Source organism: Neopsephotus bourkii, unplaced genomic scaffold (assembly GCF_033783945.1).
Source record: "Neopsephotus bourkii isolate Nb327-2 ecotype Australia unplaced genomic scaffold, CSIRO-AGI_Nbou_v1 NB_673, whole genome shotgun sequence".
Taxonomy (NCBI): domain Eukaryota; kingdom Metazoa; phylum Chordata; class Aves; order Psittaciformes; family Psittacidae; genus Neopsephotus; species Neopsephotus bourkii.
Genome location: NW_026901172.1, coordinates 1,592,385 through 1,611,201, shown reverse-complemented (window position 1 = coordinate 1,611,201; position 18,817 = coordinate 1,592,385). Strand labels below are relative to the sequence as shown.

At 39.1% G+C, this 18,817-nt stretch overlaps 1 protein-coding gene across 9 annotated transcripts in view; it reads right to left on the bottom strand.

Moving 5' to 3' along the window:
• The window catches only part of NFIA (nuclear factor I A), a 360,597-nt gene extending 350,917 nt beyond the window's left edge, over positions 1-9,680 (bottom strand). For 2 of the 9 annotated variants that reach the window (XM_061353389.1, XM_061353391.1), the window contains exon 1: positions 9,418-9,678. In XM_061353389.1, the coding sequence (XP_061209373.1) occupies positions 9,418-9,513 (96 nt within the window). In that variant the 5' untranslated portion in view covers positions 9,514-9,678. Of the gene's footprint in view, positions 1-9,417 lie in introns of all 9 variants that reach the window. The other 7 variants (XM_061353395.1, XM_061353390.1, XM_061353399.1 and 4 more) reach the window with 7 other exon arrangements.
• Positions 9,681-18,817: the final 9,137 nt, after the last annotated feature.

Genomic DNA, 18,817 nt, shown 5'->3' with positions numbered 1-18,817 from the left:
AAGCCATGCGCATGCACACCCATCCTGGAGTGTGCACCCAGAAAACTCATTAGAACAAAGACATTAGCAAGCATGAACACATACATGGAAGTGCAGGTGTTTGATTAGTTCAATCCAAAGCACATGAACAGATGTTTGCATCAAACTGAAATTGTCACCATTGTCAAAACTCTGCAGCTCTGTCATCCCACCCTTATCGGTCTGTTTATTTCTCAGATTCCAGAAGGCCTTGTCTCACACTGTTTTTCAGGGTACAGCGTCCACTCATTTTGTCTCCAGACCTCTATCCTGTTGAAAGGGAGAATAAGAATTCCCATCCCATCAATCTTTCCCTTCGTAGGCAGCCAATCATTCACTTTCTGACTAGGTAAATATTTTTCAGTTAGGTTTTGTTCTCCTTCCCAATGTCTCTGCCTATAGCTAAAGTGAAGATCTTGTTTTTTTCACACGGGATCAGTTTCATGATCATAATGCACATCTAAAAACAGATGTGGTAGGGTAAGTGTCAGAAAGTTGGGCTGCATCATTCAAAGATGGGAGCAATTGGTTCCATAAGGGCACGTGGCTCCCAAGATTAATGTGCTGTGAAACCACAGACTTTGTCAAGTGGCAAGTGGGAGACACCAGGACACAGGGCTGTGGGACACCATACACAATGAAGCATTAGGCTTTTCTGAATCCTAGTGCCACAGGAGCACGTCAAAAGCCTGGGCTCTGTTCTTTTTTTTTCTTGTTTTCCTTCTCTCACTTTTTATCAGAGTTTATAGCAGAAATCCCTAAATTATTCCATGATATTTTCAAATTGAGCAGGTGCAATTCAGAGTGGTTGCTCTGCTGATCATGAGGGACATCTCATGGACTGGCACAGAGCCTTGTTTTGTTCAGCCATTGCTGGTGTCCTATGGCTATTTGGCTTTCGGCTATAGAGTTGCAGTGCAGAAGTTTGGGCGAATGAGCTACTACTCTGCAATTCAAACCATGCTTCTGCATATGAAGAGAGGAAAATAAACGCACAAAATGATTTGTCTGTGCAGCGGTCCAGTTACTGGAGGACCGGAGCAGTTGGTAGCCCGTATGTTACTGAATGGCATTTTAAGTAATGAAAAAGAAACAACTTCAAAGAGAGATTTGGAGAAGGAGCTAAAAATGTTGTGCTTCACTGTCTCTGCTCAGGTGGGATCTCTTGGCCACTCCTCTTCACAGGGACAGAAAACATGTTCTCATATGAAAGCCTGCACTCCTTTCTGTTTCTTTATAGTGCCTGTGCTGAATACTCATGCTTTGGTCAGTCCTTTCTATACTTTAGACTTTCACTTCTCAACACACTTATATCAGAAATAGGCAAACGACATCACTTGCCCTTAGCCAGGCCTTCACCACAGACTTCCCACTGTTTCAAATCCATGTCTTCTTCTTACACACCCATGTACTTCTGTGGAAGGTATTTCCCAATTTGTTGATAGAAGACTCTTAGAAAACTTAATAAAGAATGAAAAGAATGGGTGTCTGTAGGAATATAATAATTTCAACAACACTATTTATCTCCATAGTGAAAAATTTGTACCTATAAAATCAGGCAAGAGTTATAGTATGCAAGAAAGTTATTATTTTCTTTCAAACTGTATAAGAAATATTCATCAGTTTTTCTACATGAGGAAATTCCTTGGGCATGCTAAATGATGTCTTATGCTACAGATTCCTTCATTGCAAGAGGCAGACAGACAGCTCACCTTTTAAGCTTCTTTTCCTTAGGAAATAGAGATAAAAGGTGAGGAAGCAACAAGTCCTAAAACAATCTTTATATGCACTGCAGTTTGTCTAAACTGCAAGTCCTCATTAGCAGCAGTTTTACTTGTGTTTGCTTATAACCCTGGAGAATTTGTTCTGCCTGTGCTCTTGTGGAAACCCTAGTGATTCCCCTGCAGTCACTGTCCTAAATAACCACACTTAACCTATTCTTTCAAATAGTATCACAAAAGAAAGTTTCTAGTGAAACAAAAACCACACTGACAAACAGAAGCACACGTATGTTGCTTTTATGTGTTCCCAAGAGCAAATATAAACGTTGAATGAGTGAGCAATCAAATGGGACAAATTTTCTCCTTTCTTATTGAACACAAAAGGTTAATATGGGTCATGTTGGGCTACTCTTTATATTTCCCTGATGCAAACCAATAAGCCATGCTGTACTTTCTATTTTCTTCATACTTATTAACATATTTCCACAGAATCAGGCCCATTTTCTCCAGCCTAATTGAATTCTGGATTTAAACTAAAACATGGAAAAACTCCCCTCTAATTTACTCACAGCTAAGTTAGGGAAGTACTGTTAGTGACCAGATACACCCCGTGTCTCTTCAGTTAGTCACGTTTAAGGCAGAAAGGCCTATTTGTGAGCACTATTTGTGCTCTTAATTTCCACACTGCTCCTATTGACAACCTCAATCCGTGTGTGCGACTCCAATTGGGTTGTGAAATTAATATGGCTGTTTGCGTACATCAAGGGCAACCTGCACTCCTTTGAAAGAAAGGGCATTGCAATTATTGGTAGTAAAAAGTCTACAAGCTTATAGTGCCATCTGTACCATCCAACACTTCCACCCATATCTAGTTGTATTGCTAACTTTGCATTTCACAGCCTCTGAAAAAAAACAACCACCGAAGAACAACAGACATGCTTATACAGGCAAAATATTTTGAATCTCACCCCATTAGCCAACTCATCTATTTAATCTATTCTAATGATTTTTATCTTATTGAAAACTACTCTTCCATAATCTACTCTATGGAAAATAGATCCAGAGATCTACATCACAGTGACTAGAAGTTCTAAAACCTTTTGCAAAAGGGCTCTGGCAGGCTTATACAGCGCCTGCTCCGAAGACACCTCCATCAGACCAGCTTCTGCTGCTCTGAGATCAGTTGGATTTCTTGGGAGCCTGGCAGGGCCTTCGCTTTTCCTGGGTGGATAATGTATGAGAGTATTGCATACATAAAGTGTGCATGCATATGTACAAGGAACTCCAGCGTTTGCAATAGGTCCTGTAATTATTACCTGCAGTATTTGTGAAAGAGAAGTTTCTACTGACATTAATGGAAATAAAGATATTATCAATCCAAAACATGCTATTATGAAGTAGCATATTTGACTTCAAATATCAACAAAGGAACAATTTGATTAATCCTAAAATCATCTTTAAATATTAAGCAGTGTCAGTGACCACATCTGAAGGAGAGAAGTGAAGCACACTTCTAGCAGCACGGCGGTATTCTTTTCCCAATGGGATTAAAACACAGGGAATCTTTTGATAAACCAAAAACGTTACCTTCTTTCTTTCCTATAAAGGTAGGGAAAACAAATATTTACTTCCTGACTTACAGCAAGTTTCAGGTTGGTTTTTTGTTCATACGGAAACTACTGGGACTTTGCCAGCAGAAAGTTTCAGAATATTCTTTTATTTTCACCTCCATTTTTAATTACACCCAGTATTAGTGAAGGGCAGGATCAGATGGCCAGAAACCATCAAAACCATCCCAATCAATTTAAAGATCCAGTATATGAATAGTTTCACAGCCTTCGGATTCAGAGCAAGGTGTCAGACCTTCCAGGCACTGCTTATTATTTCAGTTCTTTTGCCTTATACCTTAGGTATAGCGTGGATTGAGATTAGAAGTTCTCTTATTTATCTTTCACAAGATAGGTCCTCCTATTACTTGCTTTTCCCAACTATTACAACAATTTCATAACCAGCGGCCACAACAAGCTCTGGAAATAAAACATGGACATCAACAGTGAGAATGAGCTGGCCCTTAAGGGTACAAAGCTGTGCTCTTCTTCATTATCTTCCTGGTTAGACAGCTATCTACACAACATCCTTCCAGCCAGTAAATGCTGGGCAAAGGCATCAGATCGCTGGCTCCCAGCTCAAAGGGCAGCACTAGGAGTTCAGACAAAGTTTTTTGGATAAACTGGCTTTTCCCTCTAGCCCTTCTTCAGGGTGTCCTATAGCTACACCATTGTGTTATGACATATGTGAAAGTTTCTGAGGGGAAGAGGGTTGAACAAGGGTTAACATGGTGCATTCTCCTCTTACTAAAATGATGTCATTTCCCCCCCTCCCCGAAAGTATCTGTTGCTTGGTTGTTTACATACTGAAGTTAATTTAAAATATATATTATAGGCCTGCATGATTTAAAATTGAATGGTTTCTCATATCTGAAAACATTTATACAAATTCAATTTAAGCCTCCAGTGCTTCGGTGTTATTAAAAAGTATTTGTTTTTAGCCACAAACTACCCATATTTTCTCCAGAAAAATAAAGACTAAGAAAACAGAAGTACTGATACATTGTAGAAATTGTCCCAATGAGTTTGTAATCCAGTGTAAGATACGCAGTACTGATAAGTAAAGGAAGTTCAACCAGACAGTTTAATCCTCCAATTTCCTGTCTTCTAATCAGCCACTGAGTCCTCTGGCTTTAAATTAGAAACATTCATGGCAATATTCAGGACAGGTGAAGGAAAAGAGTAGAAAACAACTAGGGCAAATCCTTGTAGGGAAAAGGAGGCCACATACAGAAAATGAAGATACTATGAAGTATGTATAGCCAAGCACTGAATATGTATGTTCAAGTTAAATAGTTATATATATGGAGTTTAGCAACTCTGAAAAAGAATGATTTTATTAAAAGCATTTATACAGCAGTGTATGAACACATGAGAGTTACTGTATAAAACAAAGAAAACCCATTCTGCAATGGTACACTGTTAACACTATTTTGATAGAGGCAGGAGCAGGATAATTAGTAATTCCTGTATGATTTCTGATATACAGATAATTATAAGTAGGAAGCACAAATCGGCAAGGCCACAAATAGTTCCACAGCATGTGGGGATCACCACGATAAACTTAGGTGAGAGAACATATATGCAAGTATGTATAGATACACTCATGGATTTAAATATGAAATACTACTTGTGTTTCATGTGTTGGACTATTTTAGCTTCAACAGTAGCAATTAGCTTTCCATATGATGAAATGAAATATTTATTAGGTGTGCCATTATATTTAATCTCATTTACAATGAGATTTATAGTGAGGATTCCACTAATTTTTAATAGAAGGGAATACTAGTAACATTCTGAAATTTTATTTTTTTACTGCAGAAATTACCTAAGCAATTTCAGCTATTGCTTATGAAAATGGAGCACAGATGTGTGAAAGAAAAGCATTTACCAAGAGCTTAAGGGAAAAAATGATGGCGACTTAAAAACCTTTCAAGTAACAAAATGACCATTACAAGTCCAGTCCGACTATCTTTAACAAACTGGGTTTTAAACTTACAGTATCTCAAGAAAATAAAGGCATATACACTGAACTATGGAGCGATAACTGGATAATAAATCTAGAAAGCTATTATTTCGGGGAATGACTGAAGACCTGTGTTAGCTGTCGCATTCAATAACAGCAGTTCGCTAACTTGGACATGGAGTCATTTGAAATGGCTCCTAACTTATTAATAAGGTTATTTTCTTCAGATGTTTCACAGAGAAAAACAGTTTGGGGTTTGAAACTCTTTGGACTGAGATAACTCAAACTATAAGGCAAAGTTGGCTCTCAGGCGCTCAGGTAAGTACACCTGGAGTCGCTCCACTCCTCTTAACAAAGCGACTCCAGGCTGATGGCAGTGTAAAACCTGAGCAGAATTTGGTCCAAGATCTTTAGTTTTGCGTTGTCATGGAGAATTTTTCTCCAGTTTACACCTTTGCTGCACGTGTATTTCAATAACCCCATGCAAAGGAATTTTGCAGACAATCCCTTATCAAACATATAGAATAGTCACATCGCATTGGCCTGCTAGAGCAAATAATTAAAATAATCAGCTTGAGATAAATGTTTATAGGAGCAGCACAGCTGCACATATTTGTTACAAATGCAACACAGTACTGAAACTTTTCTGTGACTAACCCTTTAGTGTCTCTATGACAGCAGTAAATTTGACAAAGAAGTGCCAATGTTTAAGAAATAATGATCACATTTCCAACAAAATAAATCATCTCCTATCCTCAGGCTGCTACACCGGTTAAAGTATTTGCTATTATATATATATTAAAGATATATAATTCCTTCTCACACAAATTTACAGCATTTTGGAGCAAGTTTTCTGCTAAAATCTCACGTTACAATATAGCCAAAATAACTGTTGCTGCATTTACTTGATTAAAGCATAAGAAAAAATAGATTTGGGTGTCAAAAGATTGCCTGAAAACTGTGGTGACAGATGCAATTATTGCCAAAACGTACAAATACTGTGGGTTCTACCGAAATAGTTTGAAACATTTCTAACTGTCTACAAGAAAGATAAATAACATTTTTCTTTTACTTTGACCTTGCGCTATTTTGGCAAGTAAGATAAAATATATTAGCCATTCCATCAGATGGCTGGAGAGAAAAACTAGCTGCGATGAGGGAAACCGAATTAAAGGAGCATTAATAAAGATTATCTATAAAAGAAAATAAGGTCAAAATTAGAACTCTGCATTTTAAAGGCACCTTTCAAAAATGCAAGCTGCTTTGCCCAATGCTAAAATCCATTCATTTTCCTAATCATGCAATCACCCAATCTCCATTATCTCCAGCTAGCTATAAACATGCTATAGACTGGAGTGGAAGAGGGAGAGTGTGAGGTTGAGAGACAGAGAGAAAGAAAGAAAGAAAGAGAGAGAGATTACTACCCCCAGCCTTTTATAAAGCCGTTTCTTTCATTATAACAGGTCTTTTCATCAAAATGACACAGAACCTTTAAATTTGGGCATAATACTCCAGTACAGTACCCAGCTAGAGCTCAAAATGGATTTCGAACCTGCTCCAGAAAGAAAACAAACTCCCTCATTTGACACACAAATTGTTTACGATTCATTAAAAAGCAAAATTGCATATCACAGTGCTGGCAGCTGAGTCCATATGGGTGCAAGGGGTATTCACTCATCTCTTTGTATGCTGGCAGTACCAAACCGAAGTTTAGCACTGTGCAGCTGAGATTTTGTGCAGCCAGACGATGCATGAGGTAATTTTAAAAGCTTTTTTTTTGTTGTTGTTGTTGTCTTTAAAACATTAAAATCTGCTCTCTAGCTTACTTTTGATTAAAAGAATGTGGCAATTGTGATGAGGTTTAGGGGGTAAAAAGAAACAGAGATATCTACTTTTTGTTGTACGGTTTAGATGCACTGACTGTATGACAAACTGCTTCTTAGTCCATCAATAATTGAAAGTTGGTATGAAAATTATTTGCAATTAACACATCTATTGTAAAGATCTTGAATTATTCATTTCAGTTAAAAATACCATCTCTTTCAGCTAGCACAACTTCTACAAAACAAGGCTATTTTAGTGGGGTGGGTGTTTTTTTTTTGTTCTCTTAGAAAATAAATGGTGTGACGTTCAAGTTTAAGGAGAACTTTCTGCAATGTTTAATCTAAACAACAGCATGTGTGGTTATAAAACTGTTTATTTTTAGGCAAGTGCATTACTAAATGTTTCCAGCATTATTACATATTATATTCACAGTACTAAAACATGTGTGAAATAGATGTGACTGAAATGAAACTTCCTCGGACACTTTCTACAGGGTGTAAATAACTGTTAAGTAACATTTGAGGATACTTATGAAATAATAAACTACAGACGTACCTCATCATAAAAGCAGCCGATAGACAATAAGAGAGGAGTGGTAATAAAATACACAACTGGCTTAGAATAAGACAAAAAAATCACAGCATGCTCTAAATCTTGTGGTTAAAACAGGTACTTGAAAACTTTGCTTTGAAAATGATAACAAAGAATCAATAGCCTTATTTACAGGGGTTTAACAAGCTAGAAAAAAAAAAGTCACATGAATAATCAACAGTTTATGTGCATGCAAATACCCCTTCCCCCTCCAACTTCCCCTGGCAGAAAGTCTAATTGGAAAATCAGTACTATAAGTAAAGTGGTTAGACTTCCCTGTTGCCATTAACCAAAAGCTGCATGTTACATTTCACTGGCAACCGCTGGCAAACCTCTAATAGACGGTTAAAAAAAAAAATTAAGAGTTTAGACAAAACAAAATGGATAAACCCCGAGCCCAAACACCTTTAAATACAAGCCACATGATATGCACAATGGCCACCACCAAGCTGCAGAATAAAAACCTTCCGGATCTCACTTTTAAAAGTCTTTCAAGTCCTCAGAGGTCTTAAACTTTCCAAATGATACCAAAATTGGTCCGGGGCGGCGAAGGGGAGGGAAAGCCCCCGACTTGTTTCAGCGTGTCATACAATGAAAGTGATCATGCCTTGTTTTGTAATTCCACTCGCCAGTCCTTTTTTAACTGATATCTATGTGAAATGAGCTGAGGTTCACGGTCCAGTTAGGAGCGGATAATACATTCATTGTCCTGGCAGCAAACTTTTCCTCTCACTGGAAGAATTCACGCTTGCCACAAGAATAATAATTACAGAAAACTAAAAATGCGCTGCTAACGAATTAATCCCTAACGGACAACACACTAACGAGGGCAGTAATGATTTGAGGACTCTCTTCCTCACAACAGGACTTGCATCTTCTGCCACAATGGGCTATTGTGCATCCTCCTAACTCACTATACCTCTTATAGATTCAAGATGTCAAAGGTTGTCTGGCCCGGCTGACCATGACATGCTAGTTAACTCATTCTACGGAGCACGTTGGGACTTTTAGGGAAACTTTAATTGCGCCCAAAAGCAGCTAGAGCCAGACTCTGCGGGATCTGTAACACATGGCTCCAGGTCAGCACAGCCCGGTAACCTGTTCTAACGTAAACAAGCGGAGGGAAAAAGTTAGCTCGGGGTCTCCGAGGAAAAGGCAGCACCTCGCAAAACACGCTCCTCTCACACGTGATGATTTTACACCACGACACTCCCGCACCGGTCCAGGCTTTGACAGGAAAGCAACTTGCTTTGTAACGGACTGAACTTTCCACCTCCCCTCTTTACAAAATACCGCATGGGAAAAAATGCACACGCACACGAACGCTTGAAAGCAGCAGATAAAGTAAAACAAACTGAGCGTTAAGCAGCCGACTGAGACAAGTTTCTCTGCACAAGGCGTTGCAAAACTACTTCTTTGCATAGGTATTTTTTTCCTCTTTTCCCCCTTAAGGAGAATTGAAAAAGCTTCCCTCTGGAAACTGTAGTGCACATTAACGGTCTCCTGTTACACAGGGGAAAGCACACAAGTGGGACAAGTGTGAGGCAGCTCTACTGAAGAGTGTGAAAAAAATCAAATGTTAATTTGATAAATGTGAGGTCTGGGACATTTTGTCAAAGAGGGAGGGAAAGTAGAAAAGGGAGGAAAAAAAAAAAGAAAAAAAAAAAAGGCAGCCCTGCTGCCAACTCACCATCCACCAAGTTCTGGCCGAGATGTCGTAGCAGAGCTGCCATTTGATGGAGCCGTCGGAGGTTTTCCCTGCCATTATGCTGTCAGCAAGCTTCATCTGATGCTAACTCACGGGAGATAAGACACCTAATTGAGAAAACATTTGCACTGGCATGTTGGGCAACATGTAGCCCGGTCCATACCATATGGAATCATGGGTAAAAAAAAAAAAAAATCTCCTTGACAATGAACCAATCTCTCACAGACCCAGTGGCAAGGTGAAGTGGAGATGAAAAGTCATCTGCTCCTAAGCACTGTCTTCTCCTCTCTCTCTCTCTCCCTGTCTCTCCCCCTCTCCCTCTCACACTCCTCTTTCCTTTTTTTTTTTTTCTAAATAAGAACCCACTGCTGAACATCAAAGAGAGGCGGTCAAAATTAGGGGCTTCATCACTCAGATGATTTTGGTCTGCAAGGTTTTCCTTTCCTTTCCTTTCCTCTCTTTTTTTGCCTTTTTAAGAAGAATAAAGAGATTTAATAGGACAAAGGCAGGTAGTGGACTGCGGAGGGAGATCGCCACAGGCTATTAGCCTAAAATTTCTGCTTGACAGATGGAACTGCTTAGAGACTATCATGCAATGTTTTGGGTGGGTTTTTTTTGTGTTTTTTTTTCTAAAGACTTTCAGTCTGATTCAGTATCTGTTTATCGCAGCTACTTTTCTCATGTACGTGACCGAGGGGGGGAGAAAAAAGACTGAGCAAAAAAAAAAAAAGAACGCTTTTTGCTTTCTTTCTCTCATAATTGTGCATCTGATCATTTAAGCAGTAAAAAGCAAAGCAAAAAGTATAAATTGCTCAAGTTTATTTCTTGATTCAGTGACAGCAGCTTTCTGAAGGAATCAAACACTCTTTCATGGGTTTTTTTTTGAGACCTTAAAGTTTTGGCTTTTTGTTCCTTCTTGATTTTAGATACCAGGTCTTATTGTTCAAATGAATGATTTCTCATAGGAAGGCTCAAATGGCTGAAATGCTCCCGAAGAACAGGACAATTCCCTCCTTATATTCTTAAGACAGTTTTGCTACCATATTTTTTAAAGCTTGTTTTTAAAGTTACACTTCCTACCACCATCAGGTGATACACAGCAAAGCCTCACAGAGGGTTGCTTTTCCCTCCTGCAAAACTTCCCTGCAACAATTAGAATTTAGGTGTGAAATTGACAGATGACTTGGAATAAACACAACTCTAAAGCAAACAGTTTGGAAAAGTTATAGAATCCTGCTATTGTCCACTATTAAAATACTTTCCAGGAAAATAAAGTGAAATATAATCAGACATTTTCCCATCTCCATTTCCCACTTCTAGTGTGCTATAAATGCAACAGAAGTATTACTTTTATGACAGCTGACTATCAAACAGGCAGGGAATGCTTCCCATTTAAATCACCCTGCTGTATCACACAAGCAACAGTTGCTTCCCTGTGGTCACCGCCACGTCCGGACAGGGCACTTGGATCTATACAGTGATGCTTTCCCTCAAGTGCTCACAGAAATGAACTTTTGAAGCTGCAAAGGGACTCTCAGGAATACACCTTAGGTCCATTGAGCTATGGCTGATACAACTCAAAACAGCCACACTCTGCAAATCTTTTCATGATTTGGACACAAGAGGAAAATGTATTAAAATATCCACTCAATTTTAAACAATATCCACTTCTGTTTGTATCAAAGAGGGGAGCTCGTGGGCGCACAATCCTCCGTTTGACTGTTTAGTGTACTAACTATTCTTTAACTATTTGGCTACAGTAAAATGATCATTCCGGGCTGCACAGATTACAGAACTGCCATTCAGTACAGGACAGAACTAACTTTCACTGAGCTCCACTAATACCTTCAGATTGCTGTGATGTGAGAGATAATAAGCAAATGTTTCAGAGTAAACACAAACCGCTGATGTAACATGCAGGGGTTAGTCCTTTTTTTTTGCCCCAGCCTTAATCTGGACTGCATAAAAAATACATTAGTGCATGAGCTATGCAACTTCTTAGCATCCCAGTTTGTTTTTTTTCGCTCCAGATAGCAGGTACAATCCTACTGCCATTTACAGGAAAGGGTCTGGCTAGCATGGGAAGTGTTAAGTTTTAGTCTGAGTCCAGGGAAAAAAAAACCACAAATCGGGACACAGTGCCAGGAACTGTCCTTGTTCTGGCTGGCCAAAGTGTTTATCGTCTTCTGTTACTGCAGGTTTGTTAACACTACCTGTCCTTTCTATGCCTTGCTGCTTTTTGAAATATCCTTCCCTTCAAATAATCACACTAAATATAAAGTAAAATACTTAAGTAACAATCAGCCTTTGAATCGGTGTCAGATTCAATTTTCTGCTGCTGTCTCGGCTCCTACCTCTCAATCCAAACAACTCACCCACCCCACTTATTATTTATTTAGTATTTCATACCCATTGTGCTGCACGCCATTCCAGTCAAGTTCTGATAAATCTCTCTTCGTTTTGTATGGTTTTTCATCACCTGATGTATTTATACATCTATTGACAACCTCCCATGATTGCTGTATTAACCACTGCTTTTAGAGTGCTTAGATCATCCTCTACCAATATAAGACTTCCCAATATTAATTGTAAACACACTGAATAAATATACTGTTAGAAGAGCATACACTTTCCAGCTTATGAATGACAGAAGCATGAAACCATTTCCTTCCTGAGAGTATAGTAGTTCTGTGTAAAGAAATGAGGAGTGCTGTTAGTTAACAGCGTTTTAAATTCACAACAATTAGGTGCAGTTAACTTTGCCATTGTTCTTTCTGATGCTGGGGCTGGTGGGTTCTTACCCGTAGAGCAATTATTCCTTTCATAAGCGGCTGTTGTTAATGGCATTAAAACAAGATTAAATACAACATGTTAAATATTGCAATTATTGTGGAAAATAAAATTATTTGGTGAGCATAATGGGGAGCAAATCAAGCATTTAACATGATCCAGGAAATGCTACTCCAAACAATTGCATTTGTTTTATGCAATTTTTCCCCTTTGATTGCTGACAGATGCCGTTTTGGAAACAAACATCTAAGTAGTTTTCCTTCAATCAGGAAAAAAACCACACACCAGAAAATGGCTACATGTTTTGAATTTAACTCTTGTCAATCAGCATTCTGCACAACACTCACTGTGAATAGTACTGGGACAAAACGATGCCTTCCAAAGACTAATAAGCCACAAAGATGTTTGCTTCTAAATCAGATCTGTTCCTAAGAAGGAAAACCAGCATAGACATATGTACAGACACAGCTGCAGAATAAAAATGTTTGTAATATGAGTGATATTTCAAGTTGGAAGTAAGTTAGGTGTACGTGTTTGTGGGCTACAGGAGAAGAGATTTGTTTTCCGACAGCTTTAGGCCTCAAGCAATGGATCCAAGTACTTGCCAGTTGCTTTCTGACTTCCTGCTGGAGAAGTGGCCAAGTACCCACAAATAATTTGCTTAATTGTTGAGCAGAGTTACCTGCTGCAGCAGAAACAGTGTGAACATTTCCCTCTGTGTCTTCCCTCAGCAGCATATTCAGATGAGGATATTGTTGCTCTCAAGTGTACAAACCCAGGAACGAATGCTAAAAAAAGGCTAATAAAGTATATTAATTCAGATGACTGTATCAAGCTGGCATTTTACAGTCTACTGGAAACTGAATGCATGAGAGCATTTAGAAATGTTGGCATAGCGGGTGGTTTCTCCAAATGTTGGCTTCTACTGTTCATGTTGGTAAAAGAAACACATCAGAACTGCGGGCAGCTCCCACTGCTAGATGTGTTTTTAGGATCTTAGTACTCTTTACTAGATCATCTATTAATTGCATGGTAACCATTACTCATTAACTCTTTATTCTCTTCACTTCCCCTATTTCTTCAGTTGCAAGTGTTCAGAAGCTTTTCAGCTGATTGCAACAGCGTGATTTTAGATCTGTTCCTAATCTGGGAGGCGTTTTCCTTGGGAAGCCTGAACTTAGATGAGTTACGAAGAGGATTTCCTTATCTTGAGCAGCGACAATTACTTCAAGAGCCACATGGGAGCAGGCAGTTGATTTTTGGACAGCCTCTGAACTTATGCAAAGTTGCTGACAACGAGTGTGTTCTAGCTTTTGGAAATCCTATAATCCTGGCTTCAATCAAGAGGATCTGCTGTTGCTGAAGGCATAAACAAGGAGAGAAGTAGCATGTGACCACTGCTCCTGCACCTTGAAAGGACTCCTGAGCCAAAACGAGTGCAACAGCAAAGCTTCTGCTGGATACTCAAAATGACACACACATTTTGGATGATCACAGTGAAGGTCCTGCAGGAAAGTTGTCTTTGGACTCTGCATTTTCCCCTGTAGCTGTGTTGTGTATATTTCTCCCCACTCCTCTCTCACTCCTCTGATTTTCTTCTAGCCATCTGTATTCCCCTTTTGCCTCATCTGAAACAAGCATCAAGATCTTGTTTCTGACAGAACGGTCTGTCAATATGGAAACACACTGACATCACAGACAGTGCTGTGACTTCATGTCTGAAGGAAACAGGAGGAACAGATGAAAGGAGTGAAGGGAATGGAATGACACATGCAAACATTTAAAAAAAAATAAGCAAAAAATTCTTCTTTATCAATCCAAAATGTAAAGGAACATGAAACAGATTTATTTTTAAGCCTAAATATAACCAACTATTTTCTAATCTGTGACCATAACTCAGCACATTTCAACATGCTCTTCACCCAAGAGATGTAACTCTCCCTTAGGAGCGTGCGACAGCCAGTATGACCCTCTTGAGAAAGACTAAATGGTGACTAATACCAAGCATAGTGCTCATATCTGGGAGAAGCCTTTAGAGGGAAATAAGGGCTCCTGCCCCTGGACTAATCTAAGCCATCTACGTAAATGCAAATTCATAGAATTAAAAATAAAAGTGTTTATCAAAACCACAAACTCAGTTTAGATGCAGCTGGATCAAAGATATTATTACCTCACTGAGGTGGGGGTATAAGATGTACCCAGAAAATATTCTTATTACATAGAGGTGGAGTATCATTTGACTTTTATTTTTTCTACCTAGAATGAAATATTAACAAAAGTGTCCAATTATTATTTATATTACTAGCTTTTTTTTTTTTTGTATAAGAATTTGGGAAGAGTTAGAAGCCCTTCATTTCCTTTATTATATATGTATTTAGCTCCAACATTAGAGGGCACCCAGAAGATATCGCTTTCCTGCCACCTCCAGAACCACTGCTATAAGGAGATTCATAACTACTAGGAGAGGAGCTCAAGAAAACTAAAAGGTTAATATATTCTAACTAGATGTTGGGTATAGAATGTCAGATCTGTCAAATTTCATTACAGTTTGCTGCTCAATGAAAAAGATTTGATTTCTTTTGCCACTGTCCTACTATGTTCAAGTCACACAGTGCCAGCAGCAACCAGCCAACGACCACAGGCTGGCACTGAGCGGGCCCGAGTGGGAAGCCAGCCGCAAGGACCATCTGTTTCCGATTTCTAGCGAAGCCAAGATGTGCAGTGAAGTGCATTCCATTCACCCAGCCAGCCTTCTCCCTGCTCAAGTTATTAGTGTTACAAGTGAAATTATCTTTTCCAAACAGCAGGGGAGCTATAATCCTTATGGAACAAGACTTGAGAAAAGGAAAAAAAAAGAGGAGGAAAGAAAAAAAAAAAAAGGATAGAAAAAAAAAAAAGCCTTCCCTTCCCCCCCCTCCCCCCCGCAAAACCCCCTTCCCCCAAACATCTTTTGTTAAAGTTGTCGATGACACTGTTTGTAAATTTAATTGCAATGTTCACGGGTTTTATAATTTTAAAGGATGTTTGATTAAGAACTATATCCTCTAAGGGAAGAATGTGCACGTCAGTTCATGGGATCTAATGCAATAAACCATTCAAATATATTTAGAGTGTTATTTATGAATAAAGTTAAAAATGACAAGATGAATGCTCATTTAAGTGCCTCTAACATTTAGTGCCTTGAAAAACATCATAGGTTTTAAAGTATAATTTAAAGTGAGAATGCATAAACAGTGCTAATTACATGCTACTTACATTGTTTCAATATGTAATGCATATGTTTAACCTCTCCCAGAAAGGATTGGTCTTGGCACAGCAATTGTGGGGATTTAAGGATATGCTAAACTGATAACTGCAGAATGAGCTCTGACATAGGATATTGGTCTCCTCCTGTTACCTAAATGCCAGGTGAAACCAAAGGATTTATAGAAGGGGGGGGAAGGGGGGGGATAAGGGGGGGAAGACAACACAATGAGGCGAAACTGAGAAGTTTATTTTCAAAGGGGGAAACATTTATCCTTTGACACCATTCCATTCCAGTGACTTTATTTCTAATATACCATGAGATTAATGATGTGGCTACTGTCACTGTGCCTGATGAGCACTGGCAGAACTGTGGAACAGTTGCTCCCTCTGCTAGTATTGGATATATTTGTACACGGGCATATATAAGGTGAACTTGTGCTCCTTGCCAGCTGATTGGAAAAGATCTCATTCAGGAGGACAGGATTCTTGTTTTCCTATTGAAATCACTATAATATGCAGTTGGTTTAAGACTGGCTGATTTAAAAACTTGTTTAAATTAACAATGTTTGACAGTTTTCATGTCATATAATAATCTCAATATGACTCTTATGCAAATCAATTGCAGATAATTAAGGAAGGAAATTATCATCATGAAACAGATTCCTGATTTACCAGGGGAGAGTCAATATTTAAGCCTTTCTCAAGGAAGGCACAACTGATGAATGCAGCCATAATCATTCACCATCTTATCCCCAAATAATTAATTCTTTCAAAAGTAATGCTGTCATAAAAGGAAATACAGAATAGCTGGTTCTTAGTCCCCTTCAATCTGTTTTCATAGGTCTGAAACCATTGTTTTGAGTGGCTGACACCACAAAGAATAACTTTGAGGCACCTGAAACCAGGTTGGATGAGGCCTGGGGTGATATGGTTTAGAGCGAGGTGTCCCTGCCCACGGCAGGGGGTTGGAACTTGAGGATCTTAAGGTCCTTTCTAACCCTAACTATTCTATGATTCTATGAGCCCCTTCTTTGGGTTTTATCTTTTCTGAGTGTCTTCAGGGGTGCAACTGGACACTGGTTGGTTTTGCTTCAGGACACTGAGATATGGCTAAGCTAGTATTAACACAAATCATAACCTCGTCATAACCTCGTCATAACTTTTCTGTCTGTATTCAGAAACATCTGCCACAGCCGCATCATTCCCCATCTTTAAGATGTCCTCTTTTGCCATAAGTAAAATGTATTTCAGGCTTTCTGGTGCTGTAAGAAACAATCCTTTAGATCTCTCCATTCAAGCTTGCTCCCAGGGCAGGTGAAGTAGGAAGAGGGGTGCAAAACGACCCAAAGACCACAAGTAGGAACTGTGGGATTGCTCCAGTTTCTTTCTACGATTGAGATCTAAAGGATTTGGGAAGAGAGAGAGGCCAGAAAGTAAAAATGGTGAAGCTCTACACACTTCCATCATTAGGCTTGCTCAGAAATCACAGGCTGAGAACTGGTGCTTGCTCTATATGTGACTAGGGTACACTATTTATTTGTGGAGGCAGAAGCAAGTCTCATATCCACTTCCTTTGAGTTTGTAGGTAACATCATGGAACTGAGGACTATGTTTGGGTTCCAAGACTGCAGTGCCACACACCATAGGAAACTGATATCTGAATCTGTGCTTTTCATTTTTACTTTTTCTTCCAGTTTCTGGTAAGGATTTGCAAGTGACTCATGGTGGAAAGAAAGATTTTACTATTAATCAGATGGATAAACAAGTCCTCAAAGTCTCCCTGGAAATCACTGTCTTGCAGTATCTGGGAGTCCAGCAGTGCTGGTGGACTTTCAGGCAGCAGTGCTAAATCAGTGCCTTTTATCATCTATAGCTACATAAAAAACAACCACTTCTTCTTTCTAATGAGAGACTTCTGTAATGCTCTCTGCTTAGGGCTATTCTTGACGAATAAGGAATCCAAGACAGATGTGGCAGTGACCATCATACTAATCTCAAAGACCAAATCCCTCAAAGCAAAGGAAATATGAACAATTAAAACAATAAATACACTGAATCACAGGAATTTCCAGGGCCCTCAGTACTAACACCAGTTCCACACATTAATTTGTAATTCTTGAGCCATGAATAAGTAAATCCTCTTTTGTTTAGAGAACAAGATTAAAATGTTCCTAATATTAAAACCACTCTTGTTTGCTGGCTCATGTCTCTATTTAAATACCTGCCTATTTCTTTGCTTCACCTCTTGAGCGCAAACTTGTCCTCTTGATAATACCAGCTGAATGGCAGCCAGCAGGCTGAACACTGTAGGTAAATACCTAAAGAAGTGCTTTGGGAAGGGCTGACCTGAATGTAAGCAAATTTTGTTCTCAAGACAGTATAATCCTTTGAAGTGGCTCTGGATTACTGAACACTTCACAGCAAGATAACACTTTGGTGACAATAAAATATATTTACACTTGTGTAATCTATACACTGGATATCACTTTGTGGAGGAGAAATCTCTGACTGTAGTTTATTCAAAATACACCACTAGAAACATCCTTTTTCCAGTTAACATGCCATACAGGCACAGAAACTTTGGAGGTGAACTCTATAGCACTTCTGCCTCCTTGCATGGTTCCTGCTCTTTTTCAAAACAGGTTTTGAAGCTCTGCAGCAGTTTTAGTTGGGCAAAAAACCCAACACCAAGAAGGGGACCAAGTTTCAACTAATCAAGTTGAAAAATTTTCATGGATTTAAATGTGATGAAAGTCTGTTACATAAGACTTTTGAAAATCAAGTTAATACAAAACATGGTGTACTGCTAGGAAAGAGGAGGTTATACAGAACTTTTAACTTTTAAAGTGTTCTTGTACTCACTGGACTTTTCTGTTAAAATTAGACAATGCACCTATTAAACACTTAATTCTTTATTGCCCTAATTCTGAAGGCTTGACTTCCTCCTTGTGCTAAGGGACTTCCTTTTTCAAAGGATAACTCTGACTGACAAATGTGAAAGCACTGGTCAGCATTCTAGGACACAGATTAAAAGTTCTGAATGCTGAGATTACAGAGTGCACCTTGATGCATTGCAGTCTTTTCCTGCTGCAGGGATCCACCATTAAAGATGAGGACACTTTCTGTCTATGATTGCTCCTCTGGAGGGAGGCCAGGCTGGGGGATGATCCTAGAAGTCACTACAAGTAACTTGCACCCTATAGGCCAGCACTAATAACTTCTCAGAAGGTGACTGGTTGTTTTGAATGCCTGCAGGTAAAACAGAGGTGGGGGTCCTTCTGCTGTCACAGCACCTGTCCCTCACAGGTTTTCTTGCAGCTCTGTGCTGGCAGGAATTTCTATCAGC